We start from the raw sequence: 24,086 nt of genomic DNA on the forward strand, positions 1-24,086 counted from the left end.
TCAGTATTACCTCAGTTTCATAACTTACTACAGCTTACTATTACTCATTACAACTTACTGCTTATTGCTGCTCACTACATCTCACTACATCTCACTACTACACATTACTACTTTCTCTGTATCTCACCAACTTTCTCTCGAGTTCACCTAGGAGCCCGTGGACTTAAATACTAGCCCAAAGCTGTGTATGGCATAACTTTGAGTGACTGTTACCACACTCACTAGTGCTCACAACTACTCACTACATCTGACTACTGCTCACTACCTTTCACTATTACTTACTGCAGCTCAGAACTACTGACTACGCCAAATATTATGACATTAAACGTCAGATTCTCAACCTGTAACTTAACTCTTGTAAATTCCAGCACGGTGATAGCGGACATCGACCAGTCGGAGTTTGAGGGTTTCGAGTACGTGAACCCGCTACTGATGTCGCTGGAGGACTGCGTGTGACCACACGCCTGCCGCCTGCACCCCCATCACCCCGCGCAGGTATGACATACATGACATGACATGTGGCACCATTTTCGAGAATTTACGCTGAGGAAATTGTTGTTCGTCTTATCAAAATGAAGCTACTTACGAAAAGTTTGCTTGATAGTAATCAAGTCACAAAATGTTCTAGACAACATGTTCTATTATATTGTGAATGTAGTGAATTATTGCCATTATGTGAGTAACTGACGACATCGGCTTAACGTAGAAACAGTGCTTCGTAACATTTCTCCTTCGACGGTTAGTTCCCCATCCGGTGATAGGCTTCGCAGACTTTCCGTAAAGTGTTAATTGTAACCAATTCCTAAATAACACATATTTTATTCATTCCAGGCTTACGGGTACGGCGCCGAGTCGTCGTCGTCCGACTACGACTCGGTGTGCTCCGAGCTGCCGCCGCGCAAGCCCACGCTGCTGCAGCACATGTTCTGTCTGCCGCTCAACTGACCGCCGCGCCGACGCTGTCGACACTCACACGACTCACGTCACTGTCACGACTGACATGAGTGTCATGAGTGACATGAGTGGCACAACTGACATGAGTGTAACGAGTGACATGAGTATAATTGCTAGTGACATAAGTGGAATGAGTGTAAAGACAAGAGTGGTGTTAGCGGGCTCCTAAACGAGCAATTTTATTGCGCAGTATTGCGTAATTAATAACTATAGTTTTAATTTAAAAAAATAACTTCAATCTAACTGTCAAATAAACTGTTCAATAAAATTGAGTGATATTGCACAATACAATTGATCGTCTAGGGGCCGGCTTAGTGCCAATTTAAGTTATAGGTTTCGCAGTATGGCTTCAATCCGAACACTGAGAATAAAAACATACTGTAACCTTCAACATAATTACAAAAATATTATTTTTAAATTCTACAATATTACAAGTTACAATGTTATAATAATTTAGTGAAGATTAAATGACGTCATAATGTCAGAGTTGATACTCATGTCAGTATGGATGAGACACATTACCAATTACACTCATGTCAGATTTTGACAATCATATCATGTCAGTCGCGCTACTCATGTCACGTGACACTTCCGTTACCCACGCACTCAATACACGCTACACAATCCGCGCTAACGTATCATGCATATAATATTATACATAATATAGTATGTACAGTCATATTAAAGATGGCTAAATGTATAGAAATGAGGGATGTGATTATATATGCGATATTTACCGATGTGAGCAATAATGTAATTAGAGAATTGTAAAGAGCGGATATGTAGGAAGTATATACGTATATAAATTAACGTTTTCATACACTAAACCGAATTGGTAATGAGTAATGACTCTTGGGTGTCAATTGTCATGTATTGTCAATGTCAAAAAATGCCAAGAGACATTAACAATTCGGTTATACTGTACATTACTTTGATTGGGGTATTCCAAATGTAATATTTTCTATCCTGTGTTGTAAATTATGCCCCCTATTAGCATGATTATACGGTATGTTTTTATTTTTTAACACAGTCAGTTAAATTGCCTAAACAAACACATAACTTATGATAGAGGAAAAGTTTAGATAATGTTATTTGACTGTGTTTGAAAACAAGAGTATATTACTGGGGTGATTATTCAGTATTATGCACAATTATTATGATGTTGATTTTAATCGTTAATATTGTTTGAGAAATCTCCTCGACTGTTGAATGTTACGTTATTCTTGCATCGCTATCTGACATATTTATGGTCTGGGATTATATGATCTGGGATCGAGGAGACCAGAGAAAATTCAAATCATTTTAAAATTGAACTGTAAACGAAAAGAGTTGAAAATGCGAAAACATCAAAATTTGTAAACGATTTTGAACTCTAAAGTTCTATTTTCTTTACCCTGAAATTTCTCCGGCCTTCTGGACTGGGCCATATAGTCAAAGCTACTAAATTAATTATTATAGTCTATAATGTCTTGTTATAATTTTCTGGAGAGATGTTTGGTGCTCAGGTGACCGAAATTCCTAACATCTTGGGGCAGTTTCGATTATGTACAGAAAAATCGATTCTAAAACGAATATAATTCGATAGCTCGTAGTATTATCGAAATTACAAATGTAAATAATATAACCCGTGTATTATAAAAAGTTACGGAACATATTTTTTGGATTTATCGGTAGTGTGGAAATTTCTAAAAGTGTATAAGACTTTAGTTTTACTTGTACCGATTGAAGAAGTATTGAAAGTAAGTAATATTGTGGTATTCTAGATTCTAGATTGGGCCTTGCTAATACTATTTCGAAGATATTAATGATATCTTCGCTGAAGTTAATCAATGTGTATTTGTCTATCAAATGGATTTTCCAACGTATAAGACAAAGCCAGCGACATGAATAATAAGTGTAGACTAAATTATGTTTATTAGTAAGATCCATTAATTTTAACATTCCTTTTAAAATTATTGCTTTTTTTGTTTTGGGGGTGTAAAATTTAGGCATGTGAGGGTACATGTAAAACTAAATGCGTTAGTTAAGGTTAATCAAATCATCCGGTACTTGTGACTGTGCCAATGAGTCGTGGTTGATCTAATGTACTTTGGGCCTTATTTTTATGGCATTAAAACCGAAATTTAGTACAAAATCTGTAAAATGTACAGCCCTTTCAGGCTAATTTGAATCTTAATACTATAAAAATATAGTCGAAATTCAGTACACGGGATTAGCCCGCGGCTCAATAGTATTTATCGTATATTGACGACAGGAAACTGCTCAAAATTAAGGCACATAAGGAATTTACTGTAGTAACGGCCCCGCGGGGTGTAGTGCCCTAGATATCTAGATGTAGGCTAGATGCGTTTTAATGGGGGTGAAGGGGTGAAATTTTTTGAGGATCTAATTTTTTTTGAGGGGCGAATAGTATCGTAAAATCTATTATTATAGTTAAGAGTCTTAATTTAAGACTAGAAGGTAATTCATGTTATGCTTTTAATAGTATTTTTTAAGTTCAGCTCAAAGTTTTGGTCTTTCACCCCCTTGAATTTGGTGGCGTACCCCAGTAGAGATGTGAGGCAACTGTTGTTGCTAGTTATCCCATTAGGTTTTATAAGGCACTGATCATTCCTATCGCATTTCTACGGAGTTTTTTTCTCGATTGCTTCATCTGTAAGAGCGCCATCTGTTGAGTAAAGTTTGCCCAATAGATGGCGCTTTTGCTAATACAAATGTTTGTCATCGAGAAAACAGCTTTGCGGTCAGACAAGACGACAACGTTTTATTCATTTGACTATACTAACTCTGTATTATGTTAGTTACGATTTTTTTATAATTTGACTGTTTGTTTGTACGTCGTCTCGTCTCACCGATATATATATATCTATGCTAAGAGTAGCCCCTTACGACGAATACGTCACTCGATTAGTTAGCGAACGAATTTTATAATACTGAGCACCGTAACATATAATAATCGTTAACAATCTGATATTATAACAAATTATTGTTACTGTAGATGAAAAGACTTTATATTATCGCGTTACGCGTGGAGGGTCGTCCACAACTATTCTAAATACTGTAGAAACTCTTAGATATTTTGCACCGATATTACTAGATTGTTTACACGCGCGATAATCTCTTCGCCTCGGTTTATATGCGCACGCCCGAACGTGCGGCTCGGCCGCTACAACGCGAGATCACAAGAAAATGTGTGTAATGATTTATTTAAAAAAAAAACTATGAACGCTTCACACCACGTTGGTCTGGCCCCGTGCTAGCTGAAGGACTTGTGTTACGGGTACCAGACAACGGAAATATATTTAATACTTAGATACAATACATAGAAATACAAATATTTATTGGTCAAAAAATATACATTTAAGATTTTTATTATATGATACACATAATATAATACACATCCATGACCCAGGAACTTTAAAAACTTTTAGTTCCGTCAGCAGGATTCGAACCCGCGACCCCCGGCTTGAGCTACCAACGCGCTCCACTCAGCCACATAGGTCGTCTAAATAGTGGTGCGGTCGCGCTGTCGTGTACGTACGCTTGTGATCGCAGTGAAGCCGCCAATCCGCGCGTTTGGGCGGCCGCATATAATTCGAGCATTCCGTTTTGTTTTCGGTCCCCGGACTAGAGGCCGCCGTCGTCGCCAGCGCAGGGTGTAGTTTTATGTTAATTTAAAATGTATTTAATTAGTATTTTTGTACTAAGTATTTTAGTTTTATTCCACGTGGCGGAGCGCCGAAGCATCACATTTGTGGGTATTTTAATGTGTTCTGTTTTGTGTTGGACGGTTATTTTATTTATGCACCTACTAACCGCATGACAATCTGAGGTGAAACCGACGAACTTGTATTTTAGTTTTTAAGAATCCTTGCATGAGTATTATTTTTGTGAGACTCACTTGTCCTATAAGCTGATTTGTTTGTACCGAGGGGTCAGCTTATGCTGGGCGAGTAGTCAACATTCCAAGTCGGTTTATATTTTTCTTTATGAAGCCGACGTCTGTTGTATTATGATCCGAGTTCCCAGTACATTGTGTAAAAACGCTAATAATTCATAAGAATTTTTAATATGAAATATCTATGAGAAGTTGTATTGTTTAAACAAACTTAATCTCTGTAATGTGACAATGAAACAACTCACGTGTTTTATCATATTGAAACTCTTGAAATAAAGTTTAATACACAATGTATTTGGAGCAAGTCGCTTGGTGCGCGAGATATTGTCGAACTAGACTGGATAACTTGAGATACTGTACTATTCTATGCTTAACTGAAAATAAAAATAATTAATCTGATGGTATTGTTGTCATTTTATATAAAATAGGTATCCCTTTGCAATTCGTCCACACACCTTTATAGCAACAAATTTTTGATGACCAACTGGGAAAGACGTAGGGATGGGGAGCCCTTAATTGGTTGACCATTACTAAAACCAACTAAATCTATATGTCCCTATGGATATCATTTTTAAACATTAAACATTTGCAAAAAAACTTTGTCCTATGCTTTGTATTATCTTTATGAATAAGATTGTATAATTCTCTTGGTTAAATAAGTGTAAAGGCTTCTTACAGACGAACGGCACGTGTCGGCGGCACGCGTCGGCGGCAGTCGGCGGCACGTATTGGCGGCAGTCAACGGCGGCCCTCGACAGTTTGCAGGCGGGCATCACGCTTGCAGGGGACCTACCACGATCTTTCCTAAAACTATCAGGTTTCCAGAACACTTTGTTGTAAGATTACAATAACATTACCGTACTCACTTTTCAAATATAATTTTACTAAAAAACAAACAGTAAAAGATGAAAAACATTGTTAAATCCGCTGTGAAATATCAACTTTTTTAAGATGGCTAGCTTGACGTTAAAGTAATATTCCTTATCTGTCAAACGGTGCCGCTTAGTAGAGGCACAGTATAGCAATAATGTCATATTGCTATACTGTGGTAGAGGTGGTGGTAGGCCCCATGTAGGCCCCCAGTTGTGACGTACCGCCTAAAGGTAAGCGTCCACAGGTCAGTATCGTACGCAACGGACCGCGGACGTCTCGCATGACGCATCAAACGGACAATTTTTTCACAGTACGTCCACTGTATCGGCAGCGTACGGATTACCGACTAGCCTAGTAAATGAATGCTCAAAAGGATGGATGGGAAAGTCAAAAGCAAGCAAACTTAATGCAAACACCTCTTCATACGTTATGTGCTCGTGGTACTTAATAACAATAACAAATGAAAATTATTTGAACCTGCCTGCCCGGCCCCGGGGCAGTTCCAGATGCCGAAAACACTATTTAAATACAATATTCGCTGTGTAAATATTTTTGGTAAAAGCACGAACATGTGCCAAGTGGACAATAGACGGTGGGTGAACTGGGAATAAAACAACATCTCTCCCATTGAAACATCAATTTATTTCCATTCAGGTGCGGACAAACAAAATTACATTGATATTAAGTAGTAAGTACTACAACCTACGACTCGATATTTTACTAATGATATTTGGTACGTAATAAGTACATTCGATTACTGTCATAATAATAAACGAAGAATGAAAGAACTTACTCATCCATATTTCTGTCATTGTCTGTCAAATGACTTTCCAACGTGTAAGACAGAGACAGAAATATGGTTTACTTACGGCCGTTCCCAATATTTGATCTATCTCTGGTTTTGCCCTACTAGAGATAGGAATAGCTCACAATCCGGGAGTTGACAGTATGTTTAAAATTTTAAAATAATTATTAAATTTTATAGATTTATTGATAAAAACTCTAAATCAATACAAATAACTAAAAAATAATTATTGATTTATTTTATTTTACATTGCAAAGAATTGAATTTTTTAACTGTAAGTCACGTGATTGGAAACGCTAATCTAAAGCAGTGACGTCATCGTTCAGTGTCAAACAAAATTGAAAGTTGTTAGGTTAAACACTTGGCCCGATTCGACCAAACTTGAAGTTACACGAGTATAACTATCATGAGAATAATTTTACTCCTTTAATTTACTCTAGGGTATTATCTTTTGCATTTTACCAAGTTACTCAAAGAGTATGAAATAAAATGTCAATTATAGTTCACAATGACACGGACCGTGACAGTTGAACCCTGTTGTGCAACTATTCTCAGTTTAATATTTACTCCACCAAAATAGCCCGTGTAAATATTTACTCCCGTGTAATTACCTCATTCTTGGATTAGAAGTTGGAAAAACGCAAAACTAGCTTACTCTTAGATTAGGAGACAGTTATACTCGAGTAAAATTTTACTCCAGTTTGGTCGAATCCGCCCTAAGTCACTTTTGCTCTGTCTACGCTTGTTTTGTTTCATGAACGATGACGTCACACATCACGTGACCATAATGCCGCGTTTTTGTGACATATTTTGAATTCAGTATTTAAAATATTTTTTTACTCATTCTAGGGCATAATAATGAATAAAATATTAATTAACAGGTATTATTGTAAACAACTGAAGCGCTTAAAACTATTTTTAAAAAGTTGTCAACTCCCGGATTGACATAAAATATATGGCTCTAATTCCTATCTCTATTAGGGCAAAACCAGAGATAGATCAAATATTGGGAACGGCCGTTAGCCTTTTTTTATTCTTTGTATATTAATAAGAATATTAAAACCTAAATGCCGTCTGTACCTACTACCTTATCATTAATAAGTCACTCGGTTTCACTCTTTCACATTCCAATAAGAGCTCATAAAACACATCTAGAAAAAGTTATGTACTTAATACAAATTGGCAGAAACTGAAGGATAAAAATACCGTCACGATTAAACACTAAGCCCCAATTTCACCAACGTCTGTTAGTGTTAACAGCTTGTTAAAATGTCATGTCTTCTCTTTTATTCATATGAAAAACGAAAGAGGTAACGTGATACTAACTCGAGCGTTAACTTTAACGGTCCTTGGTGAAATTGGGGCTAAAAATACTGTGCAAAGTGGAGATACACTCGTAAAATACTGACAATACGGCAACTTCAGATCTAAGTTACTGCAACCTACAGAGTTTTGGAGGGATACTTTTTAAACGGAGATTCTGGGTATAAGAAAACGTGAAAATTAATCAGTAATCACCCTATAAAAATACTAACACACTAGGTAGTTTGCAATACCTAAATAATTTGTCCTGTGGGGCTAAAATGGTCGCTTTGAAGAATCATGATATGAATCATAATATGATTCATTTTTCTAAAATCGCAAAATGCAACTCTGCTTGCAATTATTCATTTCTGTACTTTTGTACTGATTTGACATTTGTCAGTTTGACAGTTTTGACAATTCATTTGCTGAATTGATTGAGAGGAATTGCCAAATGTGACCATTTTAGTCCCGCCGTCCCCCCTAACCCTGTCTGGAACGTTGCAAAGATCGCTAGATAGACATGTTATCCGGTGTTAATATTTTGTTAGTAATAAATATTTACTACTACTGTTAAACATATTCGAGATCAAAATCTAATACAGATCGAAAACAAAGAGCAAACACTTCTAAAAACTTCTAGACGAAAAATTTAAATATTAGGATTAAACTGGTCATAATCTCAGATCAAATGGGAACATTAAGTTGTAAAGACATCGAAACATTAAGTCGAAGCGATTATCTATTTTGTAAAAGTCCTATAAACCATATTTTCCTCGATATAATAAACAATTTAACTATAACAGCAGGGAAATACATTTTATAAATGTAACTTTAAACTTAAACGTTACGATTTCATCGTTTAAAACATTTCATCTTACAAATGGCATTTCGATACATGTAAAAAACAATATGTAAATTATAACGATAAAACAGCCAAGAGTTTGTTTTGGAATGTCTAAAATTGTACATAAGAAGATATTTCATGTCTATTTCTTGTAGTTGGACTGCTTTACCGACCCGCAGAATGCAACGCCATCTATCGCAATAAATTCCGCAGGTAAAGCAGTCATTTTCTTATCAGTTTTATTTTCCTATGATAACAAATCCTGGCTGCGAAATAGCTATTTATATAAAAAATAAATTAAGTAAATCAGAACACAAAAAAATACAATTTGTGCTAAATACCGGAAAATGAACCAACACTCGTACTTTAAAGTTGAAAGTTTACAGTTTGTCCCCAGTGAATAGTGATAAGTCATGCTATCACACTCACACGCGATTTGAAGCATGTGCAAATGAGATAGCATGTACCAGAGCCATAACTGTTGTAAACATATTATAGTTTATTCGCGTTAAAATTGCAGTAAATCAAAATTGACCGATTATTGCGATAGTTAAAAACCAAGTATGCCATTTTGACGTTAAGACTAATGATTCACTGCAAACCTAACGCGAACTGTACGAGGGTTGTTGTTCAAATCTGCAATGCCATTGGTAGCTGTCGGCGCCTAGTTGCCGTTCTCGTGGTTCAACTTCTGCTTCTTGGCGGGCGGCGCCGACTTAAACAGCGCGCCCGATCGCAACTCCTTCATGAGGAATGGCACCTGAAAAAATATTTTGTCGTTTAATAATATAAGTTATAAGTTACATATTAAACTAATTTACTATTATTAATTATGCAATGGATTCGCTCAAGCGACGCTTAAACACGGGCGGATGCGGGCGCGGGCGCACGCGTCGGAAGACCGCCGTGGGCGAGCGGGCACCCGTCGCGTGCGCCCATCTCATTTAGCGCTACTAGTATAATTTTTATGTCGAGCATGTACAGTTGTGTTAAGTAGATTACCATGGATTATTTACTAATTTATTATTTGGTAAAAAGACGTCAACGGAAACAACGTCGAATGCGAAAAGCGTGGGCCCGAGCCGTGTGCCCGCCCGTCCGTCGAGCGTGTGACAGTCCGTCGCCCGCGTCCGCGCTATGTCGCACGCGCCTGCGCTACCCATACTAATTTTCAATATACGCGAGCGTGCGCCCGCGCGAGTTTTAGCGTTGGCCCTTAAAATGCCCAGACAATGACCAGAAGATCTAGTAGCATTATTCGCTGCGTAAATAACTTTCACTAACAAGGGTGATTATGTATAATGAACTAGACATTTCGAACGGCCCCACCACCAGCGTAAAACAGGAATTCCGAGGGTCCGTACATTTCCCGCAAAAAAGCAGTACATTTCTCCGATGTTTACTCTCTATGCAAAATTAAATAAAAATTGGTTCAATTTACAAGATTAAAATAAACTGTTCACATTTTTAAGCTACTTAGTAAAAAGTAAATTATAATTAGACGAGCTGTTGCCCGCGGTTTCGCTCGCGTTAAGAGGAATTATTATATACAAACTTTCATCCCCTATTTGAACTCCTTGGGGTTGGAATTTATCAAAATCCTTTCTTAGTGGATGCCTACGTCATAACATCTACCCGCATGCCAAATTTCAGCCCGATCCGTCCAGTGGTTTGGGCTGTGCGTTGATAGATCACTATGTCAATCAGTCAGTCAGTCACCTTTAAGTTTTATATATATAGATGAGATTTACCTTATGCTCAAGCTGCATATTACTGATGGGCTGCAACCCCACGCAGGCCCGCATGAGGTTATCTATGGCAGCGCGTTGCTTGAACAGCGCGTTGACGACGGGCGCGCCGGCCGGTACCACCGGCGCCTTCAGTAGGTATGCCAGAGTTGACATCACCGGGTGCATCGGGCTCCACGATTCGGATGCCGTTCTGGAGATTGATAGAGATAATTAAAAACGTTAACTTAAAGGCGCCAACCCACCGCGGCGCACGGAGAGGCTACGCACGTGCGTCAAGCTTCGCTTTGTAAGAAAATATATGTGACTGTTTCCACTGCAACCCACGGACACGCTACGCACGAATTGTGTCAAGTCAAAGAACCAAACCCATGCACGTCCACGCGTGCGCGTGGCCGTGCACAGCGTGCGCCGCGGTGGGTTGGCGGCTTAACATAAAACAACTTCCGATACATAGTTCTAATGAGTGTATAAAATTTTAACTTGAACTTGGAAATTGTTCACAACCTTATACTCTGTCAAAAAAGTCAAGAAATTAAAAAGTGGCAACATTGTAGTGTCATCCCTTTTTTCTTAGATTGATTTGAAAGGGATGACACTACGATATTGCCACTTTAAAATTCTTCACTTTTTTGACAGACTATACCTTGAGATTTGGAACTAGCTTTTGAAAGCTAGTTCCAAATCGGTCCACCAGTTGGATGGAACACACACACACACTGACAGACAGACACGTTAAACTTATAAAAAAATTAAAAATTTAGTAGCGCCATCTACTGTCAGATATTATCATGTCCCCTCTTACCGATTACAATATTTACATAGCGCATAATTCATAAGTTCATAACGTACATTGGCCACCTATAAAATTAAGAGAGCTTGGCAAAAATGAAATGGGAAATCGCAGTGTTTAATTTGGAGGTATTTGGTGGGGCGAGGAGTGAGCGGGGCACCGCACGGAATACGCTATTGCATAGGTAGAACAATGACCAGGAGTTGACACTGTATTGCAGGTTATTATATCTTATGGGTAGATTTTGTGCACATGCCCTGATAACACTTCAGTGTCGCCGAACGATGTTAAAGTGGTGAGTCACTCACCTAAATTGCACCCTGGAGAACAGCTCGGCCAGCAGCACCAGATCCAGTATGAGCGGGACGGCCAGCAGCGAGTCCTCGCAGGTGTTGTGGACGACGATGGTGTTGGTGCCGTGCAGCAGGATCTCCGACGTGTACTCGTCCATTGCTCGCTTCGAGTCACCTGCAACGGTATGTTACTCAGCAACAATGCTCAAACATATAATAAGGATGAAGGAAATCGTAAGAAAACGACGTTGGTCCCAGACGTTTTAACCAGGGGCCGTACAACGAAACCGTTTTGAGACTCAAACAATCGTGCGAGAATACCGCTTCCTGCTCTAGCAAACGAGAAATTAAGTTGTTAGAGCAGGACGCGGCATTCTCATTTAGTCGGCCTACAGTTCATTCCATTAAAGTAGGCCGACTACGTGCGCGTGGCGAGAATACCTTGAGAAAACGTATGGAGATTTTACTTATTTAATAACCAGTCTCAGGTACAGCGGTTTTTGGATACTGTGGGTACTTTACTTGGAGAATGCAATAATATAATAGTGGAAATAATAATAATACCCCCCACACCGGTTTCGCTGACCGGTTTAATTGAAACCAGGCCAGGTACGCAGGAGTAATTTTATAAGCGCACACACTTGGGCACTATAAAATTATATAGTGCCCGAGTGTGTGCGCAGTACACAAGAAGTGAAATTAATAATAATTATTCATCACGTATGAGTCATAACGTGTTTTTGATGAAAGCATTTGCGTGTGTTTTTGCTTTCGCACAGCGACACGGCGCTTTTGCGAAAAGCGAGAACACATTGTTGTATAACGCAAAACAGTACAAAATGGCTGACAATTTTGTAACGATTCACGGCATTTTGTAGTGCAACAAGCAACAGCTTGAATGACTGAACTGAAGCTTCTACTAAAAATTCGATTATAATCAAGTAACATATTTGTGTGCTCACCGACGTATGGGACGTATTTGATGACGACGACGTGGTCGGGCTTCTCGCCGGCGGCGTACAGGAGCGCGTTAGACGACACCATGTCGTCCACCACGTTGCTCTTCGTTATCTGTGGACGATACAAACGTTTAATAATCTCCTACTCCTCCTACCTTTCTTCTAATTAATTTCGTTGCGGGTCAATTGCCCGTTAAAAAACGTTTAATAAGTTTTACTAGCAATACAGATGAAATAAGTTTGTATAGTATACACTATACACAATTAAATATTGCTAGCCAACCTGTGCTCACTTCTTTAGGGAGTTAAACTGAGAACTAGTGAAGATAATAAAATTATTACCCGTATTATAGTGGTAATTTAACATCAAAATTTTTACGCTCGATGCGTCAAGCAAATTTTTCTGGACATACAGATCAAATTATAGAGATCCGCAATACCTCCTGCCTATCATCCTGCCTACTAAGTACTAATATATTTCTCTGAGAGTAGATTATTATCGATTACTCGGATCATCAACGTACCTCTTTGGAGCGGAACTGCGCGGGCGCGGACAGGTTTTTGCCGTCGTTGTTACCCAGATGGTTGTAGCTCACGATCGACGTCGGCTTCAGACCTGCACGCGACATGTATACAATTAATAAGGATCAGTAATATCAATTAATAAAACTTTGGGCACATTATCATTTGCAATTATTATGTTATAATTTTAGAAAGCTAGACGTTCTTTGGTACGACTGTATGCGTACGGCATTGATGGTAAATGCGTACGTACTTATGTAAGTATACGCTTTTGCACCGCTCATGTATGTGCGTCACCCGTGCATACGTGCAATGTGCATGTATGTATGCGTTGTTACGTATTTGCATCTACGTGTATATGTTACGCATGTGTGACATACCGGCAGACACGAGAAAGTCGACGAGCACGGACTTGAGCTTGGTCTGTCCGGACTTGAAGTCGTCGCCGGCCACGAACACGCCAGCCCGCTCGGCGCGCTCGCACACGCCCGGGACCAGGGTGTTCTGCGGCGACCCGTTTATGTAGCAGCACTGGAATTTAAAAATAAATTATATTAAAATAAAATACGATACAAAATTATTTCTTATACATACTGGCTGTGTGCATACTATCTAGATCTAGAAAATCAATCGGTCAAGCCGTTGTTGACTAGTAATAAATCTTAGACACCAGATATGTTAAAAAACCTAAGAACAGCTAAAAACACTTAATAAAACTATAATAATTGTCATCTAGAAATTTTAACTTGGCCTTCTGCAGAAACGGGATGGAAATCAATTCATGTGCAAGTGAAAGAGACAAACAGCGATAGTTTCAAATCTCTCTCTCTCTACGACCGGACTTGAGCACTTACCCCCTCATCAATAGCGGCGAGCGCGAAGATGGTGGAGGGTGAGATCTCCTTGTGGTTCTGTCGCAGCGCCTTCTCCAGGTTGTCGGCCGTGTCGTGCACGCCGGGGATCACGTCGCAGAACCTGCAATAGACAATATAGTATGTATTTATTATTATTTTACACATCATTTTATACAATAGTACAGTGTTTCCTAACCTGTGGTCCACGGACCCCTGGGGGTCCGCGAGTATATGTATGGGGGTCCGGACCATACATAATCGGATTTTTTTGTTGTTTATTTTATTAAGGGGGGTCTCTAAAAACTGTACATGATTTCTTAGGGGTCCGTGGCAAAATAGGGTTGGGAAACACTGCAATAGTACAAAGTAGGCAATATACATCAAGTATCACTTGCTCAGTTATACTTACAATAATACTGCATAGTTATATAGTGACGGATAATAAAGGCAAACCGTTTAGAGGCGCGAGGGCACCGTGATTATACTTTATTTTAATGTAAAACACCAAGGAGATGGTATGGCCCTCTCAATTAGCCACAGACCTTTTACGTGAAACAAGCGAATCTAAACTTCTAAAACTGTCAATTAGATTCGTTGCAGGTCTTAGAGGACTTAGAGATACCGTCAATGTAGATATGGTATAAAGTTATGTGGTCGCGCCTAGGTTACTTTGGAACGAGAAATCTATGTATTTCACGATTTCACGAATCCGAGCAAAGAAGAGTTCTTGGCCCTTGCTTTAGTCTAAAGCAGTCATAATCTATTCGCGATTTGTCATACTTCTAACCTATTTAGCTTAAACTTAGGTATTAAATGGCACGTGTTAACAATAACAGATAATCAGGGATTTCCTGTCGCCGACTGAACGTGACACTTCACTGTAAAACATCACGTTTCAGCGATGAGGCTATAAAATGTTAATTAAACATTGGATTAGCTATCATACCAGTCAATAATTACTTACCTATTACATAGTTTTATGACAATGATTAAAATACATAATCAAATTCTGTTTTACAATTCATAGCACATAAGATAGGACTTAGGACACAAACGAAATGTTTGTTTCTAAAGAAAATTCTTATAGCCTACAAAGATATTAAGTGGAAGTTTGGTATGATGATAAGGAAATATTAGATTTTAGGTGTAAGTTTTGCACGTTTGGAAATTTATTTGAATTGAAACTACGATTGCGATAAAATCGCCGATACGGCGCTGACGTCAATAATTTTATTGCAATTCAATATTGTCGCAGTCACTAGTCGGCATGAGTTTTACATAAAAATTGTACAACATTTTTAACGAACGCATAATATAAAAACACTAGCTGACCCGGCAAACGTTGCTTTGCCATATAAATTATTTGTATGATCAATATAAAAATTGAATAAAAACCTATTCTCAGGCCTAACGAATGTACTATCAGAGAAGTTAATTCCTAGGCGGATGAGGGACCTACATAGTTTGGTCGCTTTACGTCAAACTCAGGCAACAGATCACAATTAACGTTGGTGGTGATGGTACATACAAAATTTAATTAAAATCGGTTGAGCCGTTTTGAAGGAGTTCGCGCACAAACACTGTGACACGAGAATTTTATGTATTAGATAGTGCCTATGTAGCATAATATAGAGGTAGTGTTATTGTAGACTGCTACCACAGATTTTTTCCACTCAAGACAAAGTTGAGTTGTTTCTAAAATTGGCTAGTGTCTTCTTTCTTTTTTACTGTAGCCATGGTATGCTTATAGGCATTGGACATGGTAATAATATTATGATTGTATTTTTTTTACTTGTATGGTCATTTTTTAAATTTCATTGACGCTCAAATTTTTAAAAAGTTCAAACGTCAGAATTTGACAGTTCAACTTTTTAACCTCACCTCTCGGTGTTGGCTGTCCACAGCACGATGACCTTGTCGAGGCGGTGTCGGTCGCGACAGTCCTTGATGTCGGCTCGCAGCTGTAGGTATTGCTCGTGTCGGGTGCCGCGGATGAGGTTCGTCGCGCGGTCAGCCTGAGGGTTACAAGTTTTTTATTATTTTATTTACTAAACAATAAAAAACTTTTGAGCAAGTTACAGAAGCCTAAGTTTTAGGTTACAGACAGAATTACATTGATCAGCAGGGGTTCATTCACGACTTTACAAAACCTAATTCGACGCAGTTTCGACTTGTAACCTACCATTAACCGCGCGTGAACCAGTTTCTAACGAAGGGATTTACAAACTTGATAAGAATCAGAAATTGCGTTTTATACTTCTTAAAATCGGCAACGAACTATTGAAATCCAAGACATTTGACGCCGGTTTTCTGTTAGCCGGCCCCTAGACGACAACTGTATTGGCAATATCACGCTTCAATTTTATTGAACAGTTTATTTGATAATTAGATTGAAGGCGTGCGATGTTCAATATCAACCCTAGACGGTCAATAATCTATACTAATGTTATAAATGCGAAAGTATCTCTGTCTGCCTGTCTGTCTGTCTCGCTTTCACGCCAAAACTACCGAACCGATTGTAATGAAATTTTGTATACAGATAGTCTAAAACCTGAGAAAGGACATAGGCTACTTTTTTACTGGAAAAAAGGGTTGTAAAGGGGTACAGATAGTCTAAAACCTGAGAAAGGACATAGGCTACTTTTTTACTGGAAAAAAGGGTTGTAAAGGGGTGAAAATGCGTATTTTTTTTTTTCAAATTAAGTTATTTCCAATAATTCGTTATAGATGGCGCCGTGCGTCTCCTACATCGCGCTGACGCTTGCTCAAAATTCTTTCTATAAGAGGTGGTATCATCTTATATTCGGGTTTCGATTTTTTATTTCGATTGTTATTTCTATTCTGTTATTAATTAATAAGTCAGTACTTTATCTATGCAGTGACGTAACCTTAAACCTATCAATGATAAATAGTTTATGGGTAAAGTTGTGTAACGGGGGGCTAAATAAGCTTTAAAATTTGGCATAAAATATTAAGTTTAATTTTAAAAAATGAAACATTATGTGAACACTGCTCATCTGTTTTGATTTACCAGGGTTTTTTTATAAAAGCTTTTGACACCAATTTTGTTGACATCGCGCGCTATAAACTGAAGTCCACGCGGACGAAGTCGCAGGCAACAGCTAGTATTTTATATTACGCAACGTGATCGTCGTCTAGGGGCCCGCTTAGCCGTTTTCAGTCGAGCCGGTACGTTTGTGCCGTAACATGACATGACTTCCACATTCAGCACTAGTTCCAGTTACCCACCTGGTTAGCAGCGATGAAGTCAGGGTCGTACACCGCGGGCCTGGGCTTCATCGCCTGCATCTCCTTGCGCAGCTGCTGCTGCAGGTCGTAGTCGATGACCTTGGCGCGCACCATCGCGTCAGCCAGGTTCATTGGGCTGATGTCCCAACCGTCGATTACTAGGAACAATAGCAGTTTTTTAGAAATGTAGCATTTTTGCCTTCAGCAGTCAAAATTTAAAAGATAAACTGTGCACTTTGCCACATTTCTCAACAGCAGTATGGAATTATAAGCTATATGGCGCACCTGCCGGGGTGACGCGCTTTGCCAAACTAACTATACCTAAGTACATAATATTATGAGCATGGGTCTACTAGAGCAGTGGTCAATATTTTAAGTACCAGCAGATCTTGTCTATGTAGGTTATAGGTTCATAAATCATACGTGAGTGTCATAACTCATAAATCGTAATAATGAATTAACATTTTGGGTAAAAGAAGTCAGTAATCCAAATTTCAGATGCCTTAAACTCTAAACTCTATAAAGTGTAACGGCTGCACTCAGACACATTTAATGATGATTAAACTTTAAGGAAGAGTTTGTCAGATAATTTAATAAGGAAACCTATCTCAAAATCTTCATTTACAGTTAAATAATTAATATTCGTCTGTAAGTGCGGCATTAAATCTAAAATTATTAGTAAAATTCGTTTCAGTGCGCGTTACTACAACGGCGTTGTATTAAAAACATTGTTTTTAATACAACAAAACTGTTGCCGATAAAACTGATGCCAATTCAGTAATTTTCCGCAGTTTACATTATACGGTGTTTCCATTCAACGCGTTTGGTTAACATAACACCGCTCAAACTTAGTTCATCATCATCAGCTGCTATTAACCAACCACTGCTGGAACTTAGGAATACTCCTGAAGAGTCAGGAATTGAGTATTGCTATACAGACGTCTTTGAAAATTCTCCTCCTACACCTATGACCTAACGTCAGCACGCTTAGCCAAGTGACAGATTGACTGAGGAAATATTACATGTAAAGTTTTTCTTCATTTTCATTCTCTCGCGTTTCTACTACTAACATTATAAATGCCTACATAGGTTTTGAGTGTGTATGTTTGTTACTTCACGGCTTAAGTGATTTTGACAAAATTTGGTATAGAGTTAACTGACACTCAGAATTAACGCATAGAATTTTACTGCGAAAAATCGGGAATCATATATTTTTTTACTTTTAAACAGCGGGTAGCACCGCGAGTACAGCAGCTTTTCCTTCACGAATGTCATGGCTATACTCTCTTAGAACGAAAGACATATCACATGCGTGTCAAAAATTAAAACCCACATATCCCTAAAAACGGCCACCGTGATTTTCCACAGTTTACACTTCCGCGTGCAGCTTGCATCGACCTATTTCGGTCTCGGTCAAGGCCGCGATCGATTCACAAGGATACGACGCAATACGTAGAGCGAGATAGAGCCATCGACAGGTGACTCTCTCTCTCTCTTACACCATACACTTGATAACATGAGGACAATAAGATGGGAAGCATTTGAAATGGAACTGGTACAAACTATTGTACAATAGTTAAGACTGACGTAATCGCATATCAAGCCCTCTTCATACATTTACAATGCGAGCCCTCAAAATAGGTATCGATTACATGTCAGTATAGCCCTACATAAATAGAAAATTCATTTCAGACGCGAATTGTAAGTAGATGAAACTTTCTTTCGTTATAAAAAATCAAAATCCATACTAATATTATAAATGCGAAAGTGTGTCTGTCTGTCCGTTTGTCTGTCTGTCTGTTACCTCTTCACGCCCAAACCGCTGAACTGATTTTGCTGAAATTCGGTATGGAGATACTTTGAGTCCCGAGAAAGGACATAGAATACTTTTTGCCCCGGAAAAATATACGGTTCCCGGGCGATAAATGAATTTTGGCGCAAAGGACTTGCGGGCGTCATCTAGTTCGTTTATAACGCGGGGTCCTCTCCCGGGACTTACAGTATCTCCATACCAAATTTCAGCAAAATCGGTTCAGCGGTTTGGGCGTGAAGAGATAACAGACAGACAGACACACTTTCGCAATTATAATATTAGTAAGTATGGTAGTACTGCAACTCTACTGAGAAATTATTTGTTTATCGTGCGTACATTTTACCGCATCAAAAACTATACTTATGGCTCATATTCATTGGTCGATAGGGTCCGCATGCGGGGTGCGGGAGATTTCTGAAGCGCATGCCACAGGGCCCGCATTCGGGGAACCGTTTTCATTAGTCGATAGGGCCCGCATGCGGAGTGCGGGAGATTTCTGGAACGCGTGTCACAGGGCCCGCATTCGGGGAACCGTTTTCATTATGTTGTTTCCCGTGTTTCAAAGTATCCCCGTAACGAGTTTTATCTAAATCGATACAGCCGTTAAAGCATTCAATGTAACAGACACAAATGATTTATAATATTAGCAAGTATAAGGAAAATATAGCATCGAAATAGGTTAACCTATACCGCGTCCTTAAAGGCCTGATAGACGTAAGAACTTAAAGCACGCGGGTTTTAAGTTCGCGAACTTACTCGGCTCGCGTCGGTGACAGACGAGAATCGCTTACACTGGATTACCATGCCTCCAGGCTCGCGGCTCTTTGCTGACACACAGCCTCACAGGCGATTAAGATCGTCGAGCCATAAGTCCGCGTACTTACTCGCACGTCTGTCACGGTTAAGGCATCAAGTGGTATAGCCCTGGTTGCTACGTGAAATTCAAGTAGAAGATTTTATTTCACGGCTAGAAATTACTTTAATTTAATTAAACACATTGGACTTTGTACGCAATAAATTGTATGACGTCAGGCCACGAAAAACCATTGTTAAATGCAGAATAGACGTTACTGCTTATTACTGAGTTAGCGAATTTTTTGTTTGGACTAACATTGGAGTTACATTCGCATTTTAAATCGCAATTTAGGTTAATAAGAAGCTACTCGACTTTAAAAAAAAACCCTTATCAACTCTGAAGAAAATATTTTTTTTCCTTTTCCGGGACTCAAAGTATCTCCATTTCAATTTCATCAAAATCGATTCAGTAGAAGCGTGAATAAGTGACAATTATTCTACTCACCCAGGTCATCAGGGTGCACCATTGGCAGCAGTTGTGACATTCTGGTGTAGACGTCAGCACCGTTTTCGTCCAAGCCCAGCCGCACCGTCGACGCCTGGGTTATTGAGCCGAACCTGTGGAAAATTGGTTAGTGTTAAAACAGGCATGATGCAGTGTGGAGAAAATTCTAACTTTGTAAAGATTTTCAATTGGTCTCAAAAGTAAAATAATCTTGAACAGATTATGTCGGGGCTCCCTGTCTATTGTGCTTACAATTCCTATGAGAATTCACAGAATTCACAGTTTGATAGTTATAACATATATCTTTGAAGGAGAGAGCATGAAACAGACATTCGAGATATGTCCCTAAAGCTTAGGCATCTTGTCTTCGTACAGATGTGTTTGTTAAGAATCAATTTGTATTTAAATAAAGATATTGAAATTTTGGTGAAGTTAACAATTAAAAATTACATTTACACCAAAGGAACCAAAACATCCTACATTTTTCATAGTACTCATAGTCATATTAAATTGTAATGTACACATCAATAAACTTATCATGGACACAGTGATCTCACTTATTAGCTTTAATGAGTGTTCTGTACCAATGTCCACTCATTACCCATTGTATGTTACGTATTGTTGCATGCACTTAATTTACCATTCACATGGAGTAGTTATATGCACCATGCATTTTGATGATGTGCATGACATTGTTATTGTCATTCATTTAACTAATTAATGAAAATAATTCTAATTAGACTCAAAGTATGCAAGATTTTACATAAGAAGGTTCTGCAATTAAATTCTTTAGATGAGAACTACACAACAGGCAGACATTAAATACCTGACAGTTTCGCATTTTAAATGTTATGTTAGTATGGAATACTAATAATAAAAAAAACAGTTTAGAATAATTTAAAAAAAACATATTTTTTTTAGTATGCTTATAGTATTACTAGGCTCTTCTACACCAGCATGATACAATTTAGTAGAAGTAAAGATCATAATGAATTCATCATAATGAATGAATCATTATTATTACAATGCTTATCCATGGAGCTCAGACAGATTTTGTTTAATTAAATAATTATACACTTTCCTTGCACTTACTCCACTTTATCTATACTAATATTATAAATGCGAAAGTATCTCTGTCTGTCTGTCTGTCTCGCTTACACGCCAAAACTACTGAACCGATTGTAATGAAATTTTGTACACAGATAGTCTAAAGCCTGAGAAAGGATATAGGCTACTTTTTAACTAGAAAAAGGGGTTGTAAGATGGTGAAAATGCGTAAATTTGTTTGAATTAAGTTAGTTCCAAAAATTCATAATAGAAGGCGCCGTGCTGTCTCCTACATCGCGCTGACGCTTGCTCAAACATCTTTCTATAAGAGGTGGTATCATCTTGCATCAAATTTTCGATTTTTTCGATTGCCACTTCTTTTTTTACGTCATTAAATAACTCAGTACGGTACTTTATCTAGATGCAGTGACGTAACCTTAATGATAAATAGTTTATGGGTAAACTTGTGTAATTGGGGGGCTAAATATACTTTAAAATTTGGTGTAGGCTACGGGAGGAGGAATTTAAAATAAAATTCTGGATGTACGAGTAAAGTCACGGTATATTAACGGAAGACCACAAATATGTACACTTCAGAAAAAACTAAAATAGACTGCCCCAGATTACTAGTATATATTATAGACTGCCCCAAAATCCGCCGACAATTCTCTTTTATATCATACCACGAAAAAACAGTTGAATTTCGAGGCGTCGCTTCGCCATAGACAAAACATAACTTTGTTTCTTTTTTTTACATTTCTTAAAGGTGCAGTACGGTGGCGGTCGCGTCGCCAACAATTTGGCATAAATAAAGTTTAATTTTAAAAAAATGAAATAAGTTATGTGCACACTGCACAGCTGTTTTTGGGTGTTTTGATTTAAGGGGTACCAGGGTTTTTTTATAAAAGCTTTTGACACCAATTTTGTTGACATCGCGCGCTATAAACTGAAGTCCATGCGGACGAAGTCACGGGCAAAAGCTAGTTTTAATATATTTATTACAAAATTGTTAAATACACAACCGGTTTCGAAAAAATCATCATTAGGTTTCGAAACCGGTCATGTATTAAACAATTTTGTAATAAATATATTAAAATAAAATGGAATAAGTACAAGGAAAGTGTATAATTATTTAATTGAAGATGAATTTCCCCAAGAAGTGACTGTACATTCAATATCAGATTTTGTTTAATGCTGAAAAAAATATGGTAAAACTCTCACCAATTAGAATCCATTTTGCCGTTCTTTGTGTTCCAACTGAGCTGGTGACGGTTGGCGAGGACTGCTGCTGTGAAGGTGGAGCCGTTGTTACCACCCCACCCCACCAGCATCACACCCACCTTACCCACTTTCCGACCTGTTCTTATTTGTAGCTGGGTCCGATGAGGTTTTGCCTAGGACAAAACCAAAGAAAATTAAAATGAATATTATATAAATATCATTTTCCTGAATCCTGATAGCAGCTAATGATAGTCTAAGTTACCTCTTTTTACATGTTTCTGCTTTGCATTACTTTTGTAGAGTGGTAAAATGCAATTTGATAAATGATAATCTTTTATTATTAATCCCTTGATCGTGGATTCTTGGAAATCTATTGTTTTCGTGGTCGAATTCGACCGCTTGGGAGTTGAAGCATAAGCTCAAATTTGTGTCCAATAAACACTGGACCTAGGATATTTTAACTTTGCATTAATCACCAACATGATGGTATATTGTAATGATATTTAATAAAGTACAATAGAAAAGAAATAGAGAAGAGTCTGAAGAAGTACAACAGTAGATATTAAACAATTCACAATACATGTTAGGTTGTTTGTAAGGTTATCTAGATCTAATAAGACTGAAAGGGTTAAAAATAACACAAATGCATATTCTATGAAAGAAGAGGCTTGTATTTATTCATTTTGTGTAAATTAAAACTGCGTTGTCTGTGCATATCGATGATCTTCCACCGGTTTCCACGATATTCGACGGATCGATACTGCAGCCGGCAAGTCGCAAAAGCACAATATAAATCGTACTCACCACTAACTCCGTATCGGTCTTCGTCACTAAGGTTTCCTCATATTCGTAGTCTGAGAGTATGTACTCGTCCGTGTACTTTACATTTGGCGATGAAACCGTCAGCTTCTTGGTAGCATCCATTTCTTAAATTAGAATTTCAAGTTAGCTTCGGTGATTTTCCAATATTCTGGTAATCGAAAGTGCAGAGTGTTGCACTTATTTCAGCAGCTTTTAATATTTCCTCGACTGCTACAGCGTTGAATTTATTGAATAGAGCCAGTCTCACTGTGTAAACTTGAACACACTGCGCGGTGAGTGGTGACCGAATCTTGATTCTTGCAATTTGCGTGCACTTCGCGAGTAGAGCTCGATCAAAGAGCTCTATTTGAAAATGCGACGATTGGTCATTGATGAATGACGTGGTGTGATAAGCGGGCGACCAAAGAGGACCGGGCAAATTCAGGCAAAAACGGGCAACAAATGACACATGTCATGTCAACTCGCACACAAGAAGTTTACATTGCTCGCACATCATTATCAAATATCAGCTGTCATTTGACATCGTTTTTTTTATTTAGGGGAATCAAGAATCGGGCCATAAACAACGTCTGTCTGTCTATCTTAGGTCCATCTGTCCGTCTGTCCGTCTGTCCATCTGTTCATCTGTTCATCTGTTCATCTGTTCATCTGTTCATCTGTTCATCTGTCCATCTGTCCATATCTATCCATCTGCCGTCTGTCCGTCTGTCTGTCTGTCCGCGGTTTTAATCAGAGACTATAGGACCTACAAAGCTGTAAATTGGCATGAATGCACTTATTATATAA

General features: G+C 38.4%; 2 protein-coding genes across 8 annotated transcripts in view; one reads left to right on the top strand and one right to left on the bottom strand.

The window, feature by feature from the left end:
• The window catches only part of LOC121735320 (atypical protein kinase C), a 227,865-nt gene extending 226,653 nt beyond the window's left edge, over positions 1-1,212 (top strand). For all 7 annotated transcript variants that reach the window (XM_042126106.1, XM_042126104.1, XM_042126105.1 and 4 more), the window contains 2 exons: positions 369-495; positions 832-1,212. In XM_042126106.1, coding sequence (XP_041982040.1) covers positions 369-456 — 88 coding nt within the window. In that variant the 3' untranslated portion in view covers positions 457-495; positions 832-1,212. The remainder of the gene's footprint in view (positions 1-368; positions 496-831) is intronic.
• A 7,714-nt stretch (positions 1,213-8,926) lies between these two features.
• LOC121735305 (inositol-3-phosphate synthase) lies at positions 8,927-23,654 on the bottom strand. The gene is made up of 12 exons (XM_042126087.1): positions 23,283-23,654; positions 22,479-22,651; positions 20,211-20,323; positions 17,098-17,255; positions 15,730-15,863; positions 13,849-13,969; positions 13,375-13,525; positions 12,997-13,088; positions 12,476-12,584; positions 11,529-11,688; positions 10,431-10,620; positions 8,927-9,439 (listed from the first exon to the last, which is right to left on the bottom strand). The coding sequence occupies exons 1-12, from the start codon at positions 23,400-23,402 to the stop codon at positions 9,344-9,346; spliced, it is 1,617 nt and encodes a 538-aa protein (XP_041982021.1). The 5' UTR covers positions 23,403-23,654; the 3' UTR covers positions 8,927-9,343.
• Between the last annotated feature and the right edge of the window lie 432 nt (positions 23,655-24,086).

This window comes from Aricia agestis, chromosome 17, assembly GCF_905147365.1.
Source record: "Aricia agestis chromosome 17, ilAriAges1.1, whole genome shotgun sequence".
NCBI classification, from domain to species: domain Eukaryota; kingdom Metazoa; phylum Arthropoda; class Insecta; order Lepidoptera; family Lycaenidae; genus Aricia; species Aricia agestis.